This window comes from Oncorhynchus masou, chromosome 23 (genome assembly GCF_036934945.1).
Source record: "Oncorhynchus masou masou isolate Uvic2021 chromosome 23, UVic_Omas_1.1, whole genome shotgun sequence".
NCBI lineage: Eukaryota > Metazoa > Chordata > Actinopteri > Salmoniformes > Salmonidae > Oncorhynchus > Oncorhynchus masou.
The window spans coordinates 39192775-39215656 of NC_088234.1; the positions used below are offsets into that span (position 1 = coordinate 39192775).

Consider the following 22882-nt stretch of genomic DNA (forward strand, 5'->3'; position numbering starts at 1 on the left):
AATGGGAGGAAGGGATATACAGTGCCTTTGGAAAGTATTCCGACCTCTTGACTTTTTCCACATTTTATTAGGTTACAGCCTTACTTTAAAATTGATTTACATTTGTTTTTTCCCCCTCATCAATCTACATGTTTGTTAATTTTAAAAAGATATCACATTTACATAAGTATTCAGACCCTTTACTCAGTATTTTCTTGAAGCACCTTTGGCAGCGATTACAGCCACAAGTCTTCTTGGTTATGACACTACAAGCTTGACACACCTGTATTTGGGGAGTTTCTCCCATTCTTCTCTGCAGATCCTCTCAAGCTCTGTCAGTTTGGATGAGGACTGTCGCTGCACAGCTATTTTCAGGTCTCTCCAGAGATGTTTGATCGGGTTCAAGTCCGGGCTCTGGCTGGGCCACTCAAGGACATTCAGAGACGTCCCGAAACCACTTCTGCATTTCTTGGCTGTGTGCTTGGGATTGTTGTCCTGTTGGAAGGTGAACCTTCGTCCCCAGTCTGTGATCCTGAGTGCTCTGTAGCTGGTTTTCATCAAGGATCTCTCAGCACTTTGCTCCGTTCCTCTTTGCCTCGATCCTGACTAGTATCCCCACAACATGATACTGCCACCACCATGCTTCACCGTAGGAATGATGCCAGGTTTCCTCCAGACGTGACGCTTGGCATTCAGGCCAAAGAGTTGAATATTAGTTTCATCAGACCAGAGAATCTTGTTTGTCATTGTCTGAGAGTCCTTTAGGTGCTTTTTCGCAAATTCCAAGCGGGCTGTCATGTGCTTTGTACTGAGGAGTTGCTTCCGCCTGGCTACTCTACCATAAAGGCCCGATTGGCGGAGTGCTGCAGAGATTGCTTCTGGATGGTTCTCCCATCTCCACAGAGGAACTCTGGAGCTCTGTCAGAGTGACCATCGCATTTTGGTCACCTCCCTGACCAAAGCCTTTCTCCCCCGATTGTTCAGTTTAGCCAGACAGCCAGCTCTTGGAAGAGTCTTGGTGGTTGCAAACTTCTTCCATTTAAGAATGATGGAGGCCACTGTGTTCTTGGGGACCTTCAATGCCGTAGAAATGTTTTGGTATCCTTCCCCAGATCTGTGCCTCAACACAATCCTGTCTCGGAGCTCTACGGACAATTCCTTCGACCTCATGGCTTGGTTTTTGCTCTGACATGCACATATTATATAGACAGGTATGTGCCTTTCCAAATCATGTCCAATCAAATGAATTTACCACAGGTGGCCTCCAATCAAGTTGTAGAAACATCTCAATGATGATCAATTGAAACAGGATGCATCTGTCCTCAATTTCATGTCTCATTGCAAAGTGTCTGAATACTTGTGCAAATAAGGTATTTCTGTTGTTTAAAAAAAAAAAATGCAAACATTTCTAAAACCCCTGTTTGCTCAGGATTTTTATTTAATACATTTTGTAATAAGGCTGTGAAGGAACAAAATGTGGGAAAAGTCCATCAGTCTGAATACTTTCCGAGGGCGCTGTACATACAAATGTCTTTGAAATTAATTGAAATACCCATAATTGTATTTGAACCCAGGTCTGGGGGTGTGTGTTTGTGTGTGTGTGTCTGACAATTACATACAAAGCTACTCAGATTAGCCAAAGTGACTTACAATTAAATTACATATGTTTAAACAATTACATTTTGTTTGTCTTTCAGGATGTTTTTGTGCTTGGTCCCAATGAGAAGGTATTGTACACTGCAGAGTCTCTTTCTTTGGAGGACCTGATCCTGCTGGCTGAGCTCTTTTACCTGCCCTATGAGTACGGACCCAAGGCCCTACACATGCTCAAGGAGTTCAATTGGCTCCGGGCTAACTGCAGCACCGTCGGTGTCGACTGCAAGGGCAAGGAGCCAGAGAAGGTAGGGGGGGGGGATACCTAGTCAGTTCCACAACTGAGTGCATTCAACCGAAATGTGTCTTCCGCATTTAACCCATAAAAGTTTTAAGACCTCTGTCTAAGCCGAGGGAGGGGTTCTACTAAGCTATATGGAATTGCTTTAAGAGTGTCATACCAAGGATCATTTTGCGGTTTGATTTTGAATTTTAAAACCCCTTGAAGTATCAAAATATATATATATTTTTTAAATGTACATTATTTTTGGCCTTACTGCTATTAGCCAGTACAAACGCATTGAATAACAGATTAGCTACATGGAAAAATAATTTGTGGAGGTTTGAACTGTCCTATAAGAAAGATCAGGAAACATTTGTTATTTATGACATTTTTTGGGCTCTAAACAGTATCTTATTTATTTATCTATAATTTGTTTGGTACCGGGGGCAATGGTTCCCTCTGCGTGGTAGTCCCGGGGGAGCTGTGCAGAAGTAATGTCAGCCTGCGCAGAGAAGCACGAGATTTAAATAACAGGATTGAAGTTCACTCTATCAATGTTTCCCTTTACTGTGGAAATTGTGGAAACCAATGCAATATTAGCCACTTTCAATGCAATATACCTAAACAAGGTTTTTATATGGGCAGAATGCATAGGAGTAGGATTATTTTGCATTGAAAGGCATGAAGGGGACCTTCTAAACAGGTCAACATTCACAAGAGCCAGACGGATTACCAGGACATGTACTGCGAGTATGCGCCGACCAACTGGCATGTGTCTTCACTGACATTTTCACCCTCTCCGAGTCTGTAATACCAACATGTTTTAAGCAGACCGTTATAGTCCCTGTGCCCAAGAACACCAAGGTAACTAGAGAATCTTGTTTCTAATGGTCTGAAAGTCTTTAGGTGTCTTTTGGCAGGCTGTCGTGCCTTTTACTGAGGAGTGCCTTCCGTCTGGCCTGTATATACAGTGCCTTGCGAAAGTATTCGGCCCCCTTGAACTTTGCGACCTTTTGCCACATTTCAGGCTTCAAACATAAAGATATACAACTGTATTTTTTGTGAAGAACCAACAACAAGTTGGACACAATCATGAAGTGGAACGACATTTATTGGATATTTCAAACTTTTTTAACAAATCAAAAACTGAAAAATTGGGCGTGCAAAATTATTCAGCCCCCTTAAGTTAATACTTTGTAGCGCCACCTTTTGCTGCGATTACAGCTGTAAGTCGCTTGGGGTATGTTTCTATCAGTTTTGCATATCGAGAGACTGAAATTTTTTCCCATTCCTCCTTGCAAAACAGCTCGAGCTCAGTGAGGTTGGATGGAGAGCATTTGTGAACAGCAGTTTTCAGTTCTTTCCACAGATTCTCGATTGGATTCAGGTCTGGACTTTGACTTGGCCATTCTAACACCTGGATATGTTTATTTTTGAACCATTCCATTGTAGATTTTGCTTTATGTTTTGGATCATTGTCTTGTTGGAAGACAAATCTCCGTCCCAGTCTCAGGTCTTTTGCAGACTCCATCAGGTTTTCTTCCAGAATGGTCCTGTATTTGGCTCCATCCATCTTCCCATCAATTTTAACCATCTTCCCTGTCCCTGCTGAAGAAAAGCAGGCCCAAACCATGATGCTGCCACCACCATGTTTGACAGTGGGGATGGTGTGGTCAGGGTGATGAGCTGTGTTGCTTTTACGCCAAACATAACGTTTTGCATTGTTGCCAAAAAGTTCAATTTTGGTTTCATCTGACCAGAGCACCTTCTTCCACATGTTTGGTGTGTCTCCCAGGTGGCTTGTGGCAAACTTTAAACAACAATTTTTTTGGATATCTTTAAGAAATGGCTTTCTTCTTGCCACTCTTCCATAAAGGCCAGATTTGTGCAAAATACGACTGATTGTTGTCCTATGGACAGAGTCTCCCACCTCAGCTGTAGATCTCTGCAGTTCATCCAGAGTGATCATGGGCCTCTTGGCTGCATCTCTGATCAGTCTTCTCCTTGTATGAGCTGAAAGTTTAGAGGGACGGCCAGGTCTTGGTAGATTTGCAGTGGTCTGATACTCCTTCCATTTCAATATTATCGCTTGCACAGTGCTCCTTGGGATGTTTAAAGCTTGGGAAATCTTTTTGTATCCAAATCCGGCTTTAAACTTCTTCACAACAGTATCTTCGGACCTGCCTGGTGTGTTCCTTGTTCTTCATGATGCTCTCTGCGCTTTTAACGGACCTCTGAGACTATCACAGCGCAGGTGCATTTATACGGAGACTTGATTACACACAGGTGGATTGTATTTATCATCATTAGTCATTTAGGTCAACATTGGATCATTCAGAGATCCTCACTGAACTTCTGGAGAGAGTTTGCTGCACTGAAAGTAAAGGGGCTGAATAATTTTGCACGCCCAATTTTTCAGTTTTTGATTTGTTAAAAAAGTTTGAAATATCCAATAAATGTCGTTCCACTTCATGATTGTGTCCCACTTGTTGTTGTCTCTTCACAAACAAATACAGTTTTTTATCTTTATGTTTGAAGCCTGAAATGTGGCAAACGGTCGCAAAGTTCAAGGGGGCCGAATACTTTCGCAAGGCACTGTGTGTATATATACATACATGCATACATACATACACACATACACACACACATACACATACATACATTTACATTTAAGTCATTTAGCAGACGCTCTTATCCAGAGCGACTTACACATACATACATACACATACATACATACATACATACACACATACACACATACACACAGTACAGACTTAATTGTACTGTATGTGCAGAACTTTAATGACGATGAAAATATTGGCTGAGTGTTTATTATTTTCAGATATTTATTTGATATATATATATATATTGGTGGAGTGCTGCATAGATTGTTGTTGTTCTTCTGGAAGGTTCTCCCATCTCCACAGAGACTCTCTGGAGTTCTGACCATTGGATTCTTTGTCCCCTCCCTGAACAAGATCCTTATCCCCCGATTGCTTGGTCTTGGTGGTTCCAAACTTCTTCCCTTTACTGTGTTCTTGTGGACCTTCAATGTTTTGGTACCCTGCCCCAGATCTGTGCCTTGACACAATCCTGTCTCTTTTTTAAAGTCATTTATTGCTTTGAACAACACAACATTTTCCTTGTCTGAAGGACGAGTGGATAAACTGGTTAATGTCAAGCCCTGCATGTTTTTTTCAAAATTATCATGGAATGTAGGCCTACATTGAACACCACACATTGGCAGCTGCTGTCAGCTTTTCTATCGTTCAGCCATTTCCATGTTAAAATGTTATGGGATGCATTTTCTCCATTGTTTTTGATGGTAGGCCCCTCCTGGTAGGCCTATTATGAACAAATATCCACAGTAGCCTACTTGATCACTGTTAGTTTGAACTTAAAGCGAGTACAGCCTCAGTGTTCAGGGTAAACGCACACCGGAAGTTGCACGTATTTTGTGCTCAGCAGACCTGAAATTTGCTCAGTGCCGAGGCATCATTGACCGGGGGACCTTCAGATGAGTCTTGAGGCCTGTGGGTGTCCTAGAGCAAAACAACCAACATGTTCGTGAGAGGGGCCAACTTTCCATAGAGGTGTCATAATAGTTTGTTGGCCCAACTGTTCAGACGCTACAGGCGATTTTGTGAGAATACCGATTTTTAAGGATGTCCAATGGTCTGACAAACACCGCTCTCTAGCTCCGTCACCTTTTTCCCGCAGATGCCAAAAAATATATCTCTTATTATTATTATGCTAATTAGATTTCAGTGGGTGCGCAGAATGGCAGATTGTTCCACCTTCCACCGGCTATGGGATTTGAACCAGCGCCCTTCCAATTACTGGCCCAACGCTTTTAACCTCCAGGCCACCCAGGTATTGGTAGAGAGGAGGGAGATTCTATTTATGTTAATTTTGTTAGTCATTACATTTTTTCTGATATTCAGAGCTGAAAAAAATTCCGGTTTGATGGTGGTGACGACTGCGGTACAAAATGGTGTGTGTGTGGTATCCTGAGAGGTCTACCCGGGGGGTGGTAATAGAAGGGAGGTACGTGCTGCAACTTTGGCTCCCTCTGCTGGGAGTACACGAGCTGGGCACCCCGACATGGATAGCTCCAAGTGGAAGTAATTAGGGGAAGTGCCAACCAGCAGTGGAGGCCACATAAAAGGAGCACTGTGGCACACCGCGGGAGAGACCGACACAGAACCAAAGAGAAGAGAAGGACTGTGCCAAACCAACGTGCTTTTCTTTGTTATGTTTATTTTATGGCCTAGTAAAGTTGTTTGCTGACTAAAACCTCCCGGTCTCTGTGTTAATCTCTGCACCCTCAACCCAACACCCCAAGGTTTACCACAGGTGGTTGTGTAGTGTCTCTAAGCAGCCATTGAGATGTTTGTCTAAAACACCGAAACTTGATCCATGCAGTGGCACACACACTGGAAAGTCGATACATTTAGTTCTGTCCAAGGCTGTGGATGAGTTCTGTCAGTGACCATGTTACCATTGGATATGTATTTTTTAAGAGTCTCAACTGGCCAATGTTCATTAGTAGGACTAATGGCAGTCCATGTGACCAAGGTCACAGTTATCATTTTTCAAATAGCCCACTTAAAAAAAATAATCTCCACTCTGGACTGCATGCGTCATTTTTTTTTTAAGCCTGGCGGTCCTGTTTTCAGTCAGCTGTTTGTTCCACAACACAAAATTCTAAAACTTCCTGGTTTTTCCTCGTCTTGTCTATATCGGCTGTTATACCTAAACCAGGCTTACTTTGCTGCTTTTGGGTCAAGTTTATCGACTTTGAAATGAAATTGAAGGTTCTATTATTTTCATTACGGTCTTCATCCATTGTCGTCGATTACACAGTTAAACAAAAATCATCATAGCCCCTTCTGTTATGTGCCCTAATGAACACCACCCTGTTTCCTGTCCTCCAGGTAGTGGAGTGGCAGTCCCGGGCGGAGAGGTTTGAGGAGATGTGTTGCTCGGTCATCCAGATGTTCACCAGGCTGTCTAACTCAGCCAACCGCACCATCCTCTATGACCTCTACCCCTACATCTGGGACATCAAGAGCATCATGTCCATGGTCAAGTCCTTTGTCCAGTGGCTAGGTATGCATGGACACACACACACTCTCACAAACACACACACACACACACACACACACACACACACACACACACACACACACACACTGAACAGGTACATACGGTATGGACACCTGAAACGGTACAGCATGACTCCGACTTCTCAGAGCCTCAGAAACAGTAAGTGTAGGACATGAAACGCATATATACAGTACTTGTCAAAAATTTGGACACACCTACTCATTCCTGGGTTTGTCTTTATTTTTTATATATATATAATATTATTTTTCTTTTTTTTCTACATTGTATCATAATAGTGAAGACATCAAAACTACACTGCTCAAAAAAAGGGAACACTTAAACAACACAATGTAACTCCAAGTCAATCACACTTCTGTGAAATCAAACTGTCCACTTAGGAAGCAACACTGATTGACAATAAATTTCACATGCTGTTGTGCAAATGGAATAGACGACAGGTGGAAATTATAGGCAATTAGCAAGACACCCCCAATAAAGGATTGGTTCTGCATGTGGGGACCACAGACCACTTGTCAGTTCCTATGCTTCCTGGCTGATGTTTTGGTCACTTTTGAATGCTGGCGGTGCTTTCACTCTAGTGGTAGCATGAGACGGAGTCTACAACCCACACAAGTGGCTCAGGTAGTGCAGCTCCAGGATGTCTGTCAGCGTAGTGTCCAGAGCATGGAGGCGCTACCAGGAGACAGGCCAGTACATCAGGAGACGTGGAGGAGGCCGTAGGAGGGCAACAACCCAGCAGCAGGACCGCTACCTCCGCCTTTGTGCAAGGAGGAGCAGGAGGAGCACTGCCAGAGCCCTGCAAAATGACCTCCAGCAGGCCACAAATGTGCATGTCTGCTCAAACGGTCAGAAACAGACTCCATGAGGGTGGTATGAGGGCCCGATGTCCACAGGTGGGGGTTGTGCTTACAGCCCAACACTGTGCAGGAAGTTTGGCATTTGCCAGAGAACACCAAGATTGGAAAATTCACCACTGGCACCCTGTGCTCTTCACAGATGAAAGCAGGTTCACATTGAGCACGTGACAGAGTCTGGAGACGCTGCGAAGAACGTTCTGCTGCCTGCAACATCCTCCAGCATGACCGGTTTGGCGGTGGGTCAGTCATGGTGTGGGGTGACATTTCTTTGGGGGGGGGGGGTGCACAGCCCTCCATGTGCTCGCCAGAGGTAGCCTGACTGCCATTAGGTACTGAGATGAGATCCCCAGACCCCTTGTGAGACCATATGCTGGTGCGGTTGGCCCTGGGTTCCTCCGAATGCCAGACAATGCTAGACCTCATGTGGCTGGAGTGTGTCAGCAGTTCCTGCAAGAGGAAGGCATTGATGCTATGGACTGGCCCGCCCTTTCCCCAGACCTGAATCCAATTGAGCAAATCTGGGACATCATGTCTCGCTCCATCTACCAATGCCACGTTGCACCACAGACTGTCCAGGAGTTGGCGGATGCTTTAGTCCAGGTCTGGGAGGAGATCCCTCAGGAGACCATCCGCCACCTCATCAGGAGCATGCCCAGGCGTTTTATAGGGAGGTCATACAGGCACGTGGAGGCCACACACACTACTGAGCCTAATTTTGAATTGTTTTAAGGACATTACATCAAAGTTAGATCAGCCTGTAGTGTGGTTTTCCACTTTAATTTTGAGTGTGACTCCAAATCCAGACCTCCATGGGTTGATAAATTTGATTTCCATTGATCATTTTTATGTGATTTTGTTGTCAGCACATTCAACTATGTAAAGAAAAAAGTATTTAATAAGAATATTTCATTCATTCAGATCTAGGATGTGTTATTTTAGTGTTCCCTTTATTTTTTTGAGCAGTGTATATAATAACACATGGAATCTTATAGTAACCAAAAAAGTGTTAAACAAATCAAAATATACAGTGCCTTCAGGCTTCAAACATAAAGATATAAAACTGCATTTTTTTGTGAAGAGTCAACAACAAGTGGGACACAATCATGAAGTGGAACGACATTTATTGGATATTTCAAACTTTTTTTAACAAATCAAAAACGGAAAAATTGGGCGTGCAAAATTATTCAGCCCCCTTAAGTTAATACTTTGTAGCGCCACCTTTTGCTGCGATTACAGCTGTAAGTCGCTTGGGGTATGTCTCTATCAGTTTTGCACATTGAGAGACTGGAATTTTTTCCCATTCCTCCTTGCAAAACAGCTCGAGCTCATTGAGGTTTGATGGAGAGCATTTGTGAACAGCAGTTTTCAGTTCTTTCCACAGATTCTCGACTGGATTCAGGTCTGGACTTTGACTTGGCCATTCTAACACCTGGATATGTTTATTTTTGAACCATTCCATTGTAGATTTTGCTTTATGTTTTGGATCATTGTCTTGTTGGAAGACAAATCTCCGTCCCAGTCTCAGGTCTTTTGCAGACTCCATCAGGTATTCTTCCAGAATGGTCCTGTATTTGGCTCCATCCATCTTCCCATCAATTTTAACCATCTTCCCTGTCCCTGCTGAAGAAAAGCAGGCCCAAACCATGATGCTGCCACCACCATGTTTGACAGTGGGTATGGTGAGTTCAGGGTGATGAGCTGTGTTGCTTTTACGCCAAACATAACGTTTTGCATTGTTGCCAAAAAGTTCAATTTTGGTTTCATCTGACCAGAGCACCTTCTTCCACATGTTTGGTGTGTCTCCCAGGTGGCTTGTGGCAAACTTTAAACGACACTTTTTATGGATATCTTTAAGAAATGGCTTTCTTCTTGCCACTCTTCCATAAAGGTCAGATTTGTGCAATATGCGACTGATTGTTGTCCTATGGACAGAGTCTCCCACCTCAGCTGTAGATCTCTGCAGTTCATCCAGAGTGATCATGGGCCTCTTGGCTGCATCTCTGATCAGTCTTCTCCTTGTATGAGCTGAAAGTTTAGAGGGACGGCCAGGTCTTGGTAGATTTGCAGTGGTCTGATACTCCTTCCATTTCAATATTATCGCTTGCACAGTGCTCCTTGGGATGTTTAAAGCTTGGTAAATCTTTTTGTATCCAAATCCGGCTTTAAACTTCTTCACAACAGTATCTCGGACCTGCCTGGTGTGTTCCTTGTTCTTCATGATGCTCTCTGCGCTTTTAACGGACCTCTGAGACTATCACAGCGCAGGTGCATTTATACGGAGACTTGATTACACACAGGTGGATTGTATTTATCATCATTAGTCATTTAGGTCAACATTGGATCATTCAGAGATCCTCACTGAACTTCTGGAGAGAGTTTGCTGCACTGAAAGTAAAGGGGCTGAATAATTTTGCACGCCCAATTTTTCAGTTTTTGATTTGTTAAAGTTTTGAAATATCCAATAAATGTCGTTCCACTTCATGATTGTGTCCCACTTGTTGTTGATTCTTCAACAAAAAATACAGTTTTATATCTTTATGTTTGAAGCCTGAAATGTGGCAAAAGGTCGCAAAGTTCAAGGGGGCCGAATACTTTCGCAAGGCACTGTATTTTATTTGAGAACGAGAAGCACAAGTATTTCGCTACACTCGCATTAATATCTGCTAACCATGTGTATGTGACAAATACGATTTGATTTGAGCTGGTTGAGAGAATGCCAAGAGGGTGCAAACTGTCATCAAGGCAAAGGGTGGCTACACTGAAAAATCTGAAATATACTTTTTTTGGTTACTACGTGATTCCATGTGTTTATTTCATCATTTTGATGTCTTCATTATTATTCTACAATGTAGAAACTAGTAAAAATAAAGAAAAACCCATGAATGAGTAGGTGTGTCCAGGCTTCTGACTGGTGCTGTAGGTATGGGAAAAATATGTCAAGTCTTTAAGCTTCATGGTGAAGTCTCATGGTTAGTTTAGTTAAGCTCAATACATACACACAGGTGAATATCATTTTGGTAAGCTTTTGTATGAGCATTAAAGATGTGTGTTTGGTCACATTGCAGTTTCTCCATGATAAGATTGATAGTGCCACAGTATGATCTTTCATCTGCCATCCAGTCTTTAGTAGTTTAGTCATGCACGTATTAATGAATCATCTGAGCATGTACTGTATCTATAGTGCCCACTCCCCAGTCTGCTTAACCGATGATTAAGCATGTTTGTGGACTTGGCAATGCAACATTTTAATCTCTGTCGCCTTTCACCTGTGTTCAAGGTGAGTCTAGAGCAGACAGACTCACTCAGACAGACTCACTCTTATTGTCAGCTCTCCCAGCTAGTTTTAGGATCACTTCGGCGTCACTTATATATATCCATCAGCGACAGACATCGACATCCGCTACATTGCTTTTCAATTGTTGTTTTTATTCTGTTTTAGTGCATTTTTTTGATTTGTTGATTTTTACTTTGACTAACTGAATGCCGCTTGCACTGCTAGTCACCCTCTACAGTAACCCCTAAATTAATTGGTCCACCTCAACTAAGTGAATTGTCAGTATCAGTAGTGACGGGTCCAGAGGTGGGGTACTGCTGCTTGCTGTGTGTGGTGGCTGCTGCGTTCTCTCACACACACACACACACACACAGACACACAGACAGACAGAACCTGTTGCCAGCCTGTGTCTGGGGGGTGGGACGCAAGGGTAACCCCCCCCCCCCACTTCCACCCCGCTCTGTGAGCTTGGAGAGCGAGGTGACTGACAGTGAAAGGCCATTATGTTGCATGAACAAAGATAGTGATCGAATATCTGAGCCTATTTTATTATCGATCCGCATTGAAACGATTCATTTCATAAAATGCCCTCACTGAGTAATGCAGAGGTCAGCAAAGTCGGTGCCGAGCCTATTCTCAGCACATGCTCTATGTATCGGTGTCATTGCCGGCTCAGAGTGCTTAGCCTCCACTGAATACATTCTTCTAGCTGTATCCAAGCCCATACTCCTTGAAATTAAAATCACTCCAACTCTCACACTACTCACGGATGCATGAACGCACATGTGCGCACAGACACACTTCACCTGCATGTAACATGTCTTGATAAGAGTCAGAAGAACATTTCTGTGAGTGATCTTCTGTAGCCATTGGAAGCTATTTTGTTCAACCCTGAAGCACCAGCATGGCCTGTATGTTACACAATAACCATGTTTCATTCACAGGTTTTTGTCCAGAGCTGAGAGCTCTAACCTATAAAGTACACAGCAGGCAGCAAACCCACACTGGCAGAACTACAGCTAAATCAAAGCTATATAACGGCGTTATGAAGCCTTAAACCAGTAGAACAATTTAGACGCTAGAGAACCATTTTGTAGGTCTTTCTAAAGCGTGACCAGCTGTGGGCTAGCTAGACCAGAACGTAAAGCAATCTAAAGGCTTTCCCACATCCGGTGAACCAGTCGGTATGTAGACGACTTGTCACGCTTCTCTTTTATAACTAAACCGCGCTCGAGGCCCGGTCAAAGAGCTTATGTTCTAAGTATCCGTCCCCTTATTGGTCTGTAGCTGTGCAGCCGGCAGTCAGTCTTACCTCCTCCCCCCCTGGTGTTGTGACTGAGACACATTTACTAACGACTATCTTCTACTGTTCTCTCCCTTCACCGTGTGCAGATGGACAAATCCTCAGTACCAGTTTCTACTGCTAGTGGATCACCACTGGCCAATGTCTGCGCAGGCCACCTTTTTCTGATTTGGTTATTGTTTTTAATTGTTTTTTTTAATTTTCATATCAGATCCGGATGTTTTGATATGGGTGATGGAATGACAGTCACATTTTGCGCAGCGAACTTGAGGAGCGGAGAGAAACGTTAATGTTTTAGATCTTCTTTTCTCTGGCGCCGTTCATTTCTCTCTAACATGTTTGTTTTTACAAGTAGGCCTTTTCATGGAAGAGGCTTAAACCAGCACTGGATGCACCTACACACTGGAGTTCACATCTGGCTTTCAGAATGTTAGTTTCTCTACTGTCCCTCGCAGTCTGGTGTGGACTAACTATAGTACACAACGTATTTTCCAAATGCTGCTTTGAAAGTGACTAGTCGTTTGTTCACAAAAGCGACGAGCAACTTGCATTGCGATGTGAAACACTGAGACAAACAACTGTGAAATAACTGTTGTTTTATTTACATAGATATGTGTTTCCAATAATGATTTGATATCAACAAATGGCATGTGGTGGTGCTTTACTCCCAAGCACCTGAAAGCGAGCTGTGAATTCCTCCCTGTGGATGCATCTGTATGCTGAGTGGGGCCAGCCTCAACACAGGAAGTGTTCTAGGTGTCAGGGTGAGGTTGCTACTGGATGTTTATAGCAGGAGCGTTGACTCTTCTGTCCTCTTCTCGCGCTGTGTCTGTCTCGTCACATGACAGGAGACCTCATCACCAGGTTTGGGATCGTCTTATCAATCTGATCTTACTCTATAGCACCTTTTCTTTGTCACAAACTGCTTCACAGGCACAGCAACCAATGATGGCAATGGCAATCATTCATATGTTTTGAAAGGTGTGACTGACAATAGTAGGTCCAAGGTTGCTCTCGTAAGAACGGAGCGGCGTGCCAACACCAAAGTAGGTGTAGGCACTTGAGGTGCACTGAACTTTGCACCCCTTTTAGTTTCGTGTCTTTGCACAGAGCTGTCCTCTCTTCCTGTTTTGAGTCCTGCTCCCTGGTCATGTGATGAGGCAGGTTAGATGAGAATGTGACTTCAGATGAGGTGCTGGGGGGCAACGGCAGCTGAAGCTTACACGGTAGGACGAGTTCCCCCTAGACACTGATCCAAGGTCAGATTAGGCTAGTTAGAGCGTGAATGACTTGGAAGTTCTCACTGCAAGTGAACCGGAATCCGACTGTCGAATTGATTCAGGCTTTATAACCTCAATGATTCCTCCCAGTTGAGAAACACCAAAGTAAGCTTTAGTTGCTCGAGCCCAACGTCCAACCAAACCATTTTCATACGAATATAATTTTTTTTAAGTATAATTTAAAAAGCATTTTTCTTTGGAGTGATAGGTTATCATTGTTTTCCAAAGTCCCCCACCTGCGACCTGTCAGTTAGTCCCGTTTTATCTCTGGTCCCCATGGTAATGCTGTGTCCCTCCGCCACTGTGTGCTCCTAACAGGGTGCCGTAGTCAGGCTACTGCACAGTTCCTTAGTGGAGACCAAGAGCCTTGGGCCTTTAGGGGCGGTCTAGCAGGAGAGTTCCAGGTATATGCTTACGCACTGACTTCACAGATTATAAAACTGTTTGTAATGCTAGTAAAGAAAATGAATTACGGGTTTTGTGTTGAAGAGAAAGTGGTTTGTTGCGCAACAGCAGATGTGAAAGGGTTTGGTCTGTAAGGTGGGCTGATCATGACTAGGAAGGGTTATACCTCTGAATCATGAGAATTTTTAAATAAAATGTCCATGTCTTGGACAGTGTGCCTGTAAGTTTCTGAAGGCATTGGTCCAACCAGCATCTGGTATGGTCTGATCATTCTGAAAAGGAAAAGGGCGAACTGACACCATAAAAAGCTGAAGGAGTCCCTCCAAGGCATTGTTTTTCTGAAATTTGAATTTTCCTCAGCCGACTGCCCAAAGGAGATGCTGCTTTTCCACGGGGCACGCATATTCTGCCTATTCTCTGCGTGGCATTGCTAGGGTTAGATTTCCATGGCATCTCATTTTATTAAATTCTACCCTTTTGCACACGCAAGGGTATGCATCGCAGCACCAACAAGAACGCAAGTGACACCGCCCGCCTAGAAAAACTCCATGAGCAAACACGATACTCCTAGACTAACATCAGATTTCCCATGTTGGAATTGATTTTATTTATTTGTAGTAGTTGATCTTTAAAAGACTGTGGTTGGTCTTCAAATAAAAATCTAATGCTTCGTAAACAGCAGTTTTGGACTAACAGTGAAATGCTTACTTAAGGGCCCATACCAACCATGCAGAGAGAAAGAAAAGTAAAACGTGTAACAATACTATTAATACTAGATTTAACAAAAAAAAAAAATACTAACGATAACTGTGTACCAGTACCGATCAATGTGCAGGGGTCTGAGGTATAATGCAGGTAGATACAGTGTATTCGGAAAGTATTCACACTGGTCCCTTTTCCCACATGTTGTTATGTTACAGCCTTATTCTAAAATGTATTATATAAATGGTTTCCTCAATCTACACACAATACCCCATAATAACAAAGCAAAAACAGTTTTTTTTTTTTTTTTATGTTTGCAAAGGTATTCAAAATAAAAAACAGAACTTATTCACATAAGTATTCAGACCCTTTATGAGACTCAGTTGAGCTCTGGTGTATCCTGTTTCCATTGATCATCCTTGATGTTTCTACAACTTGATCGGAGTCCACCTGTGGTAAATTCAATTGATTAGACATGATTTGGAAAGGCACACACCTGCCTATATACGGTCCCACAGTTGACAGTGCACGTCATTGCAAAAACCAATCCATGAGTTTGAAGGAATTGTCCGTAGAGCTCCGAGACAGGATTGTGTCGAGGCACAAATCTGGGGCAGGGTACCAAAACATTGAAGAACACCGTGGCCTCCATCATTCTTAAATGGAAGACGTTTGGAACCACTAAGACTCTTCCTAGAGCTGGCTGCCCGGCCAAACTGAACAATCGGGGGAGAAGGGCCTTGGTCAGGGTGGTGACTAAGAACCTGATGGTCACTCTGACAGAGCTCCAGAGTTTCTCTGTGGAGATGGAAGAACATTCCAGAAGGACAACCATCTCTGCAGCACTTCACCAATCAGGCCTTTATGGTAGAGTAGCCAGATGGAAGCCACAGTAAACGGCACATGCCAGCCCGCTTGGAGTTTGCCAAAAGACACCTAAAGGACTCTCAGACCAAGAGAAACCAGATTCTCTCATCTGATGAAACCGAGATTGAACTCTTTGGCCTGAAAACCAAGCCTCACGTCTGGAGGAAACCTGGCACCATCCCAACGGTGAAGCATTGTGGTGGCAGTATTATGCCGTGGAGATGTTTTTCAGCAGCGGTAACTGGGAGACTAGTAAGGATTGAGGCAAAGTACGGAGATCCTTGATTTAAAACCTGCTCGAGGGGCTCTGGACCTCGGACTGGGGCGAAGGTTCACCTTCCAACTGTACAACGTCCCTAAGCACACAGCCAAGACAAGGCAGGACTGGCTTCAGGACAACTCTGAATGTCCTTGACTTGCCCAGACTTGAACCCGATCGAACGTCTCTGGAGAGACCTGAAAATAGCTGTGCAGCAACGCTCCCCATCCAACCTGACAGAGCTTGAGAGGATCTGCAGAGAAGAATGGGAGAAACCTCTCAAATACTGGTGTCCCAATCTTGTAGTGTCATACCCATGAAGGCTCAAGGCTGTAATCGCTGCCGAGGGTGCTTCAACAAAGTACTGAGTAAAGGGTCTGAATACTTATGTAAATGTGATATTTCAGTTTTTGTATTTTTGGAAATGTGCAAACAATTCTAAAACCTTTTTTTCCTTTGTCATTATGGGGTATTGTGTGTAGATTGATGAGGGGGGTAAATGTTATCCATTTTAGAATAAGGTTTTAATGTAAAAATGTGGGAAAAGTTAACTTTATGAATGCACTGTGTGTACATATAGCTGTGAATAAAGTGACAGATAGTAAACGATAGCAGCAGGATATGTGATGAGTCAAAGTTTGTGCAAGAAAGCAGAAAGTCCGGGTAGCTGTTTGGTTAACTAGAAGTTGTTCAGAGTCCTGTTGGTTCCAGACTTGGTCTTTAGCTGTATCTAATGTTTAATATACTGTCACTGATGAAAATCTACACCCCTTGCACAGTTTTCACATTTTTCTGCCTTAAAATTCAATCGAAAAGGGTATAAAATTAGATTTTAAAAAATTCTACGCAATCTACTACACATTTTTAAAGTGAAAGAAAAATGATAGAATATGTGCAGCAATATTCAAACCTTGTCTATGATTTTCAAGCAAAAGCAAGTCATGACTGAGACTGAACCACTCAGGAACACTCAACACTTCTTGGAAAGCCATTCTGGTGTGTCATTGAAGAAGATCTATCGCAGGGCTAGGTTTTCAGAAGACTGAGTTGGGTGTTCCTCCAACTTTTTACCTGGGCTTTGGTCCGTTTCACATTTTTTGGGATCCTGACAAACTCCCCCAGTCCCTGACGATGACGAGCATACCCATAACTTAATGCTGCCACCAAATATAGGGTTTCACTCTGTGTTGTATTGCATTTGACCCAAACCTGTTTCTCTTTACATTTAGGACCAGATGTTATTGTGTTTGCTGTGTTGTCTTGCAGTATTAATTAACACAGGATTCCTCCTTTTCACTTTGTCATACATGCCTGTAATGTGGAGTGAATGCAATGCTGTTTATCGTATGTGTTTCCTAAGTACTGTGGTGGTGGCATCATGTTATGGTGTTTGTCACCGTCAGGGACTGGGGAGTTTGTCACAATCTAAAAGGAGAATGGCTCAGTTAAAACATTAGAGGAAACCCCGCCTCAGTCTTCTGAGCACCTAACCCTGGATTTTTCAGTGGGAAAATACACACATTTTAAAGCCAAATACACACCAGAATTACTTTCCAATAGTTGTTGAGTGTTCCTGAATGATCCAGTCTCAATCTGCTTGATATCAGAGACCATGTTTGAATATGGCTGTCCATACATGATCCCCAACCAAGTTGACTTACCTGGAGCAATTTTGACAGAACCAATGGACTTGTCAAAAGCTGGTAGAGTCTTATTCAAAATGGTTTCCTAAGGTGCTTCCACCAAGTACTGGGGGGTGAAAACATACGCAAACAAGACATCTACGTTTTATTTTATTCATTTGGAAAATGTTTTATCCTTTTTCTTTCACTTTGTTTTCCTACTGATGTACACAACCTACTCCACCTTTTCAATCGAATTGAATGTTTTGTTTTTTTTAATTACATTTTAAGGCGGCAAAATGTGAACATTGTGCAAGGGGTGTGTAGACTTTCGCGAGGCATTGTATGTTAGAATAGTGTTTTGCTCCTGGAGTTTTGTCTCATTGTCAGCGCCAGCATCATGACTTCTCTCTACAGGAGGGCCACGGCCCGGCCCTGCGCAGCGCAACAGCTCGAAGCGATGCCTTAGACCAGCCACGGGGAATGGATCAGCAACATCTCCTTTAGCCAGCAGCACCTTTTCTGAGACCAAGCCTTTGCTCTTCCAATATACACCTATAACTCATATTCCTGTCTTTAAAAAGAAAACATGCTGTATACGCTATGCTCTCATAAGAACAGATGTGATGATTTGCTGCTGCTGTTCACTGTTGAGCCAAAAGTACCACAGAAGCCCAGCAGTAAGTCTTGGACCATTGGCTGGTTTTAGCCTGCCTTTGACATGCAGCTGTTGTTGGTGCCACAGTGTCCCAGCAGTAGCAAAGGTGTCTGAAACGGTGAATGCAGAGACCCGGTGCCTGGTGTCAGTTTGACTGAAACGGTTTCTTTTGATCCCCGACAGAGATTTTTGCCGATTGACGGGGCAAACGATCTTTTCTTCCAGCCTCCCCCCGCACTGCCAACATCCAAAATCTATTCCATCAGGCCCTGCTATCCTAAAGATGAGGTGAGGAGAGTTTTATTTATTTTTTAATTTTTACAGCATTTTCCCTCTACATCAGTGGGTGTGTCTGGGTATGGGTGAGTGTAATTTCCCCTCTGGATCACTGATTCCTGTATTCACTCAGTGATTAGCTGAACATACTGGGTGTAACGGCACGCTGTTGGTATTCCCATCTGAGCTATCCTCGTTTTTAAATACTGCTTCTAGGCTCATCTGTGTGTGTGTGTCTGTGTGTGTGTTCCAGCATGCAGTGTATAAGATCTGCAGAGAGATGTACTCTGAAGGAGTGGAGGAACTGCCCTTCGGTGGAGAGGAGCCAGACCTCATAGGAGACAGGTAAGGTCTTTTTTTTTTTTTTTACATTTTAGTTGTCACCCAACATTATTTTGAAGGAAAAACAATGGAAGTGGAGACAATTCACCCTAATGAAGGTTCTATTGAGATTGAAACGATGGTTAAAAAAAATATCATTAAATCTGTGAAGCAAAATGATTGGTGGGCTGGAGTTTCTTTTCAATGTCGTATACCTAACTAACAGTATGTTTCTCTGTTTTTCCAGGTTAGTAGGAGGGTTCCTGAACCTGAGTCCAGACTATGGGTTTGTCCTGGAGGACGAGGAGGGGATCTGTGGTTACGCTCTGGGCACCGTGGACGTCAAGCCCTTCGTCAAGAAGTGTAAGATGAGCTGGATCCCCTCCATGCAGGAGAAATACAACAAGCCTGACTGCCAGAAGGACCTCTCTGATGCTGAGGTAGGAGACTGGGTTCACTCCATTTCTTTCACTTTTTTTTTACTCTAACACACTGACACTTATTATTTTTTTCTTTTTTATAAGCTGTGCAATGAGCGCGATATCTGTTGCCTACTTTGGTCAAATGCACAAATATCCCTTTGACACTATTGAACTGAGCCAATCAGAGCTGCACTAGACTGGCCTGTGAAAGGAAAATAACCAAGCCAGCGCAGTACGGTTCAGCTGGGCATTGCTCCCCTGGAAAGGGTATTATTGTACGTTGCCCTGGACGAGAGCGTCTGCTCAATGACTAAAATGTCAAACAATTTCTCTTTCCTTCCTGTAGAAGATGATGTTGAGTTTCCATGAGGAGGAGGAGGGTCTCCCAGAGTCGTTCCTCTCCAACTTCCCTTCCCTCATTAAGATGGACATCCATGCCAAGGTCAGCGATCCCAGCGTGGCCAAGAGCATGATGGGATGCCTGCTTTCCTGCCTCAAGGCCAATGGTAGGTGGTGTCTACAGAACCTGTCTCAATAAAGCACATTTGCTAGTCTATGAATGGTCCCTTGCAACCATCTATGAATCTACTATCGGAAACTTCAGTTGTCCGCATCCCAATTCTAACGCATAAGGATGGTTGTCATAAGCATGTAGGACCCACTTATTGTAAAGTTATATTATCATCTCGTAATGGTCCTAACTATAAGTGCCAGCCGTTTTGAGTCATACATAGAGACGTGACATTATTAGCATTATAATAGTACATTAAGACTCACACATGCTTATAACAAATGACATAAAGCATGTCAGCAGGTTTGAAGTAGTGTTATCGTAACTTACTTACTTATGTTAATCTGTTGTTTACCCCCCCTCCAGGTTCCATCGGTGCGTTCTGTGAGGTGCGTCAGGCGGACAAGAGGATGATAGACTTCTACAGTAAGCTGGGCTGCTTCGAGGTCGCCAAGATGGAGGGCTTCCCCAAAAACATCATAATCATGGGCCGCAGCCTCTGAGGACAACGACGACATCACGGGACGCAGCTCCTGAGACAGCCCGGCGAGCCAAGCAACCACGGAGCTGTGTAGAGCGCTTCAGTCATCTGGGCCTAAGGATAACTGTCTGTTACTTTTACAAACCTACCGGTACTTGACGATTTTACACTTCAACCACCTGGACTAGACAAGGCTAGAGGCATCCCTGTTTTTAGATAGTGATCAGAAACAAAGCGGCTTGTACAGATTCACTGTGCTGCCACTAGAGGCCCAGAGCTCTGCCGGAATGAAACAGAATCCAAAACTGTAAGAGCCAAAGTAGTCGTCTGCAGCCCTGTAAAGCCGTGTGTGTTTATGGTGGACGGTTTCCCTCTCGTCATTGGTGTCCAGAGTGGAGTGGCAGTGACTGATCCCCACGCGGCTCCATGAAGTAGGAGCTGGTCAGGTGCCATCTACTCCCATTAGCCTTTCAGACCACGTGACCTGACTGTCAGCAACCGAATGGGCGTCTGTGCCTGTCTCTCACAGACAGTCGGGGGGGTGTATTTAGATACTGCTGCATCTCAAATTGCGCTCTCTTCTCAATGTAACATGTTATTTTTGTCTGGTCGAAGGTAGTGCAGTGTATAGGGAGTGATTTGAGACTTGGCCTTATATCCTGACACTGCACTTTGGTTTAGGCCTAACTGACGGGGGGGGGTCCCTGTAGCTTACAGAGTAAAGAGCGGTTTATGCTTCCACCTATACTGTAGTTTAACTCCCGAGTGAAAAAAATATTTGTCTCTTTGTGGTGTGTTACAGGTTCCTCAATAGTTTACTTAAACTTAAGTGACTTACATGCAGAGGAAAGCATTCGCTTGAGTATTCAAGGGGACGTACGGAGACTTTAGTAGCGAGAGAGTTATTTCCTGGAAACCCACCGGAGTAGAAATTAATAACCTCGAAGAGAGGAAGATGTGGAATTGGCCACGTGTGTTTCCACTCACTAAAAACATGGTTGTCAGTCTAGTCCCTTAACCCTTTTTGTTTTTGGCCATGCTTTTTTTACAGTGCTATTTTTATGTTTATGTATTGCCTTTCAATAGGACTTTTGTACCTGTGGAGATCTCCAAGGGGCCTATTGCACTGTACTGTAGATCGCCGATGATTACCATGCACTCTTATCTACTGTCAATCCACCTGACAAATACATAAGGGGACATGAGAATGGGATGCGTTCATTTTAGCTTGCCCGGCTGCCCTTGGATGGTCTAAAATGGGCAAACTCCACCCTCCCGGTGCACGCTAAAACAAACGCGCCTCGCCTCATAAGGTGGGCCATCGGCTCGAAAACGTCTCTCGATTTTTTAAAATATTTTTTTTTGGTCACCAATCCAGTGCTCTGGCCCTTTAACCAAGAGAGACGAGCCCTCACCTCCAAATCGTTTTCGAATTGTGAAGATGGGACGAGACGGTTTAGACGCTTCAGCGCTCCTTCTGTAATGCAGCTGCTCTTGTTCTCGACTTCACGAGGCGCGGCGAGGAACATGTACCACTAACCAACTGCTTATCCGGGAGGACAGAACGTTCAGGTAGTAAGATACTATGTAGAACAGGTGGGATTCCATGCCAAGCAGAATGAGGAACCATGTCGGCTTTGAACGCCACATTTCCATCTGCGGCGTCATACGTTGCACGCACTTGAATGTCGAGCTACTGATCCACGGCTCTTCTCCTGGTTAGGACACTACCTACATCGACATGTCAATTCAAATATGCTTTTTAAAGGAATACCTCGTTACCTGATTTGTCTTCTGCCAGCCTGGATGTTTATAAATGAGTCTGAACGTTGAGCTAGTTAGATTGCAGTCCTTTTAGTCTGCTTTATTCATCCAACTCATCGCCCTCTGGACTAGTATTCTGTGGTGGACAAGTACGTTTCCCAGAGAGAATAGCAACATGTATCCTAGTTCTCCACTGGTATTAAATGATTTACTTTTCCTTTAGTGTGTGTGTGTTTTATATATATATATATAAAATCAGACATTTTGTCATTGCTTGTGCTATTGTGAGCTTTTGCTTCCCCCCTGCATCTGCTGATTTTATGTTTAGCTGCAATTTGAAAGGGCTTCAATTATAGGCCTATATTGATGATACATACAGTGTTCGTTTTTTTTGTTGGTGGGGAGGAGTTTATTGATTAAAATGTACACTTTGTATGTGAAAGGAAAATTGTTGTTAATAAATATTAACTCATGGAAAGGTGATATGATTACTTAACTCGACACGCAGTCATACCAGGAAGCAGCTGCAACAATGTAACAGTTATAACGGTGCACTCGCAAATTATTCAGACCCCTTGACTTTTTCCACACTTTGTTACGTTAGCCTTATTCTAAAAATCCACACACAATACCCCATAATACCCCATTCTTCTTATTGGTGTCCCTTCATAGTGGTTTCTTTGCAGCATTTTGACCATGAAGGCCTGATTCCTGCAGTCCCTTCTGAACAGTTGATGTTGAGATGTCTGTTACTTGAACTCTGTAAAGGAATGGACATTAGACCGGTGGAAATCTGTCAGATGACCAACACAATCACCCGACCTCAACCCAATTGAGATGGTTTGGGATGAGTTGGACCACAGAGTGAAGGAAAAGCAGCCAACAAGTGCTCAGC

At 43.5% G+C, this 22882-nt stretch overlaps 1 protein-coding gene across 6 annotated transcripts in view; it reads left to right on the forward strand.

The window, feature by feature from the left end:
• LOC135510807 (protein O-GlcNAcase-like) overlaps nucleotides 1-22465 on the forward strand; it is a 39355-nt gene extending 16890 nt beyond the window's left edge. For all 6 annotated transcript variants that reach the window (XM_064932051.1, XM_064932054.1, XM_064932053.1 and 3 more), the window contains 8 exons: nucleotides 1677-1880; nucleotides 6793-6967; nucleotides 14018-14103; nucleotides 18396-18500; nucleotides 18742-18833; nucleotides 19057-19249; nucleotides 19578-19737; nucleotides 20109-22465. In XM_064932051.1, coding sequence (XP_064788123.1) covers nucleotides 1677-1880; nucleotides 6793-6967; nucleotides 14018-14103; nucleotides 18396-18500; nucleotides 18742-18833; nucleotides 19057-19249; nucleotides 19578-19737; nucleotides 20109-20245 — 1152 coding nt within the window. In that variant the 3' untranslated portion in view covers nucleotides 20246-22465. The remainder of the gene's footprint in view (nucleotides 1-1676; nucleotides 1881-6792; nucleotides 6968-14017; nucleotides 14104-18395; nucleotides 18501-18741; nucleotides 18834-19056; nucleotides 19250-19577; nucleotides 19738-20108) is intronic.
• Nucleotides 22466-22882: the final 417 nt, after the last annotated feature.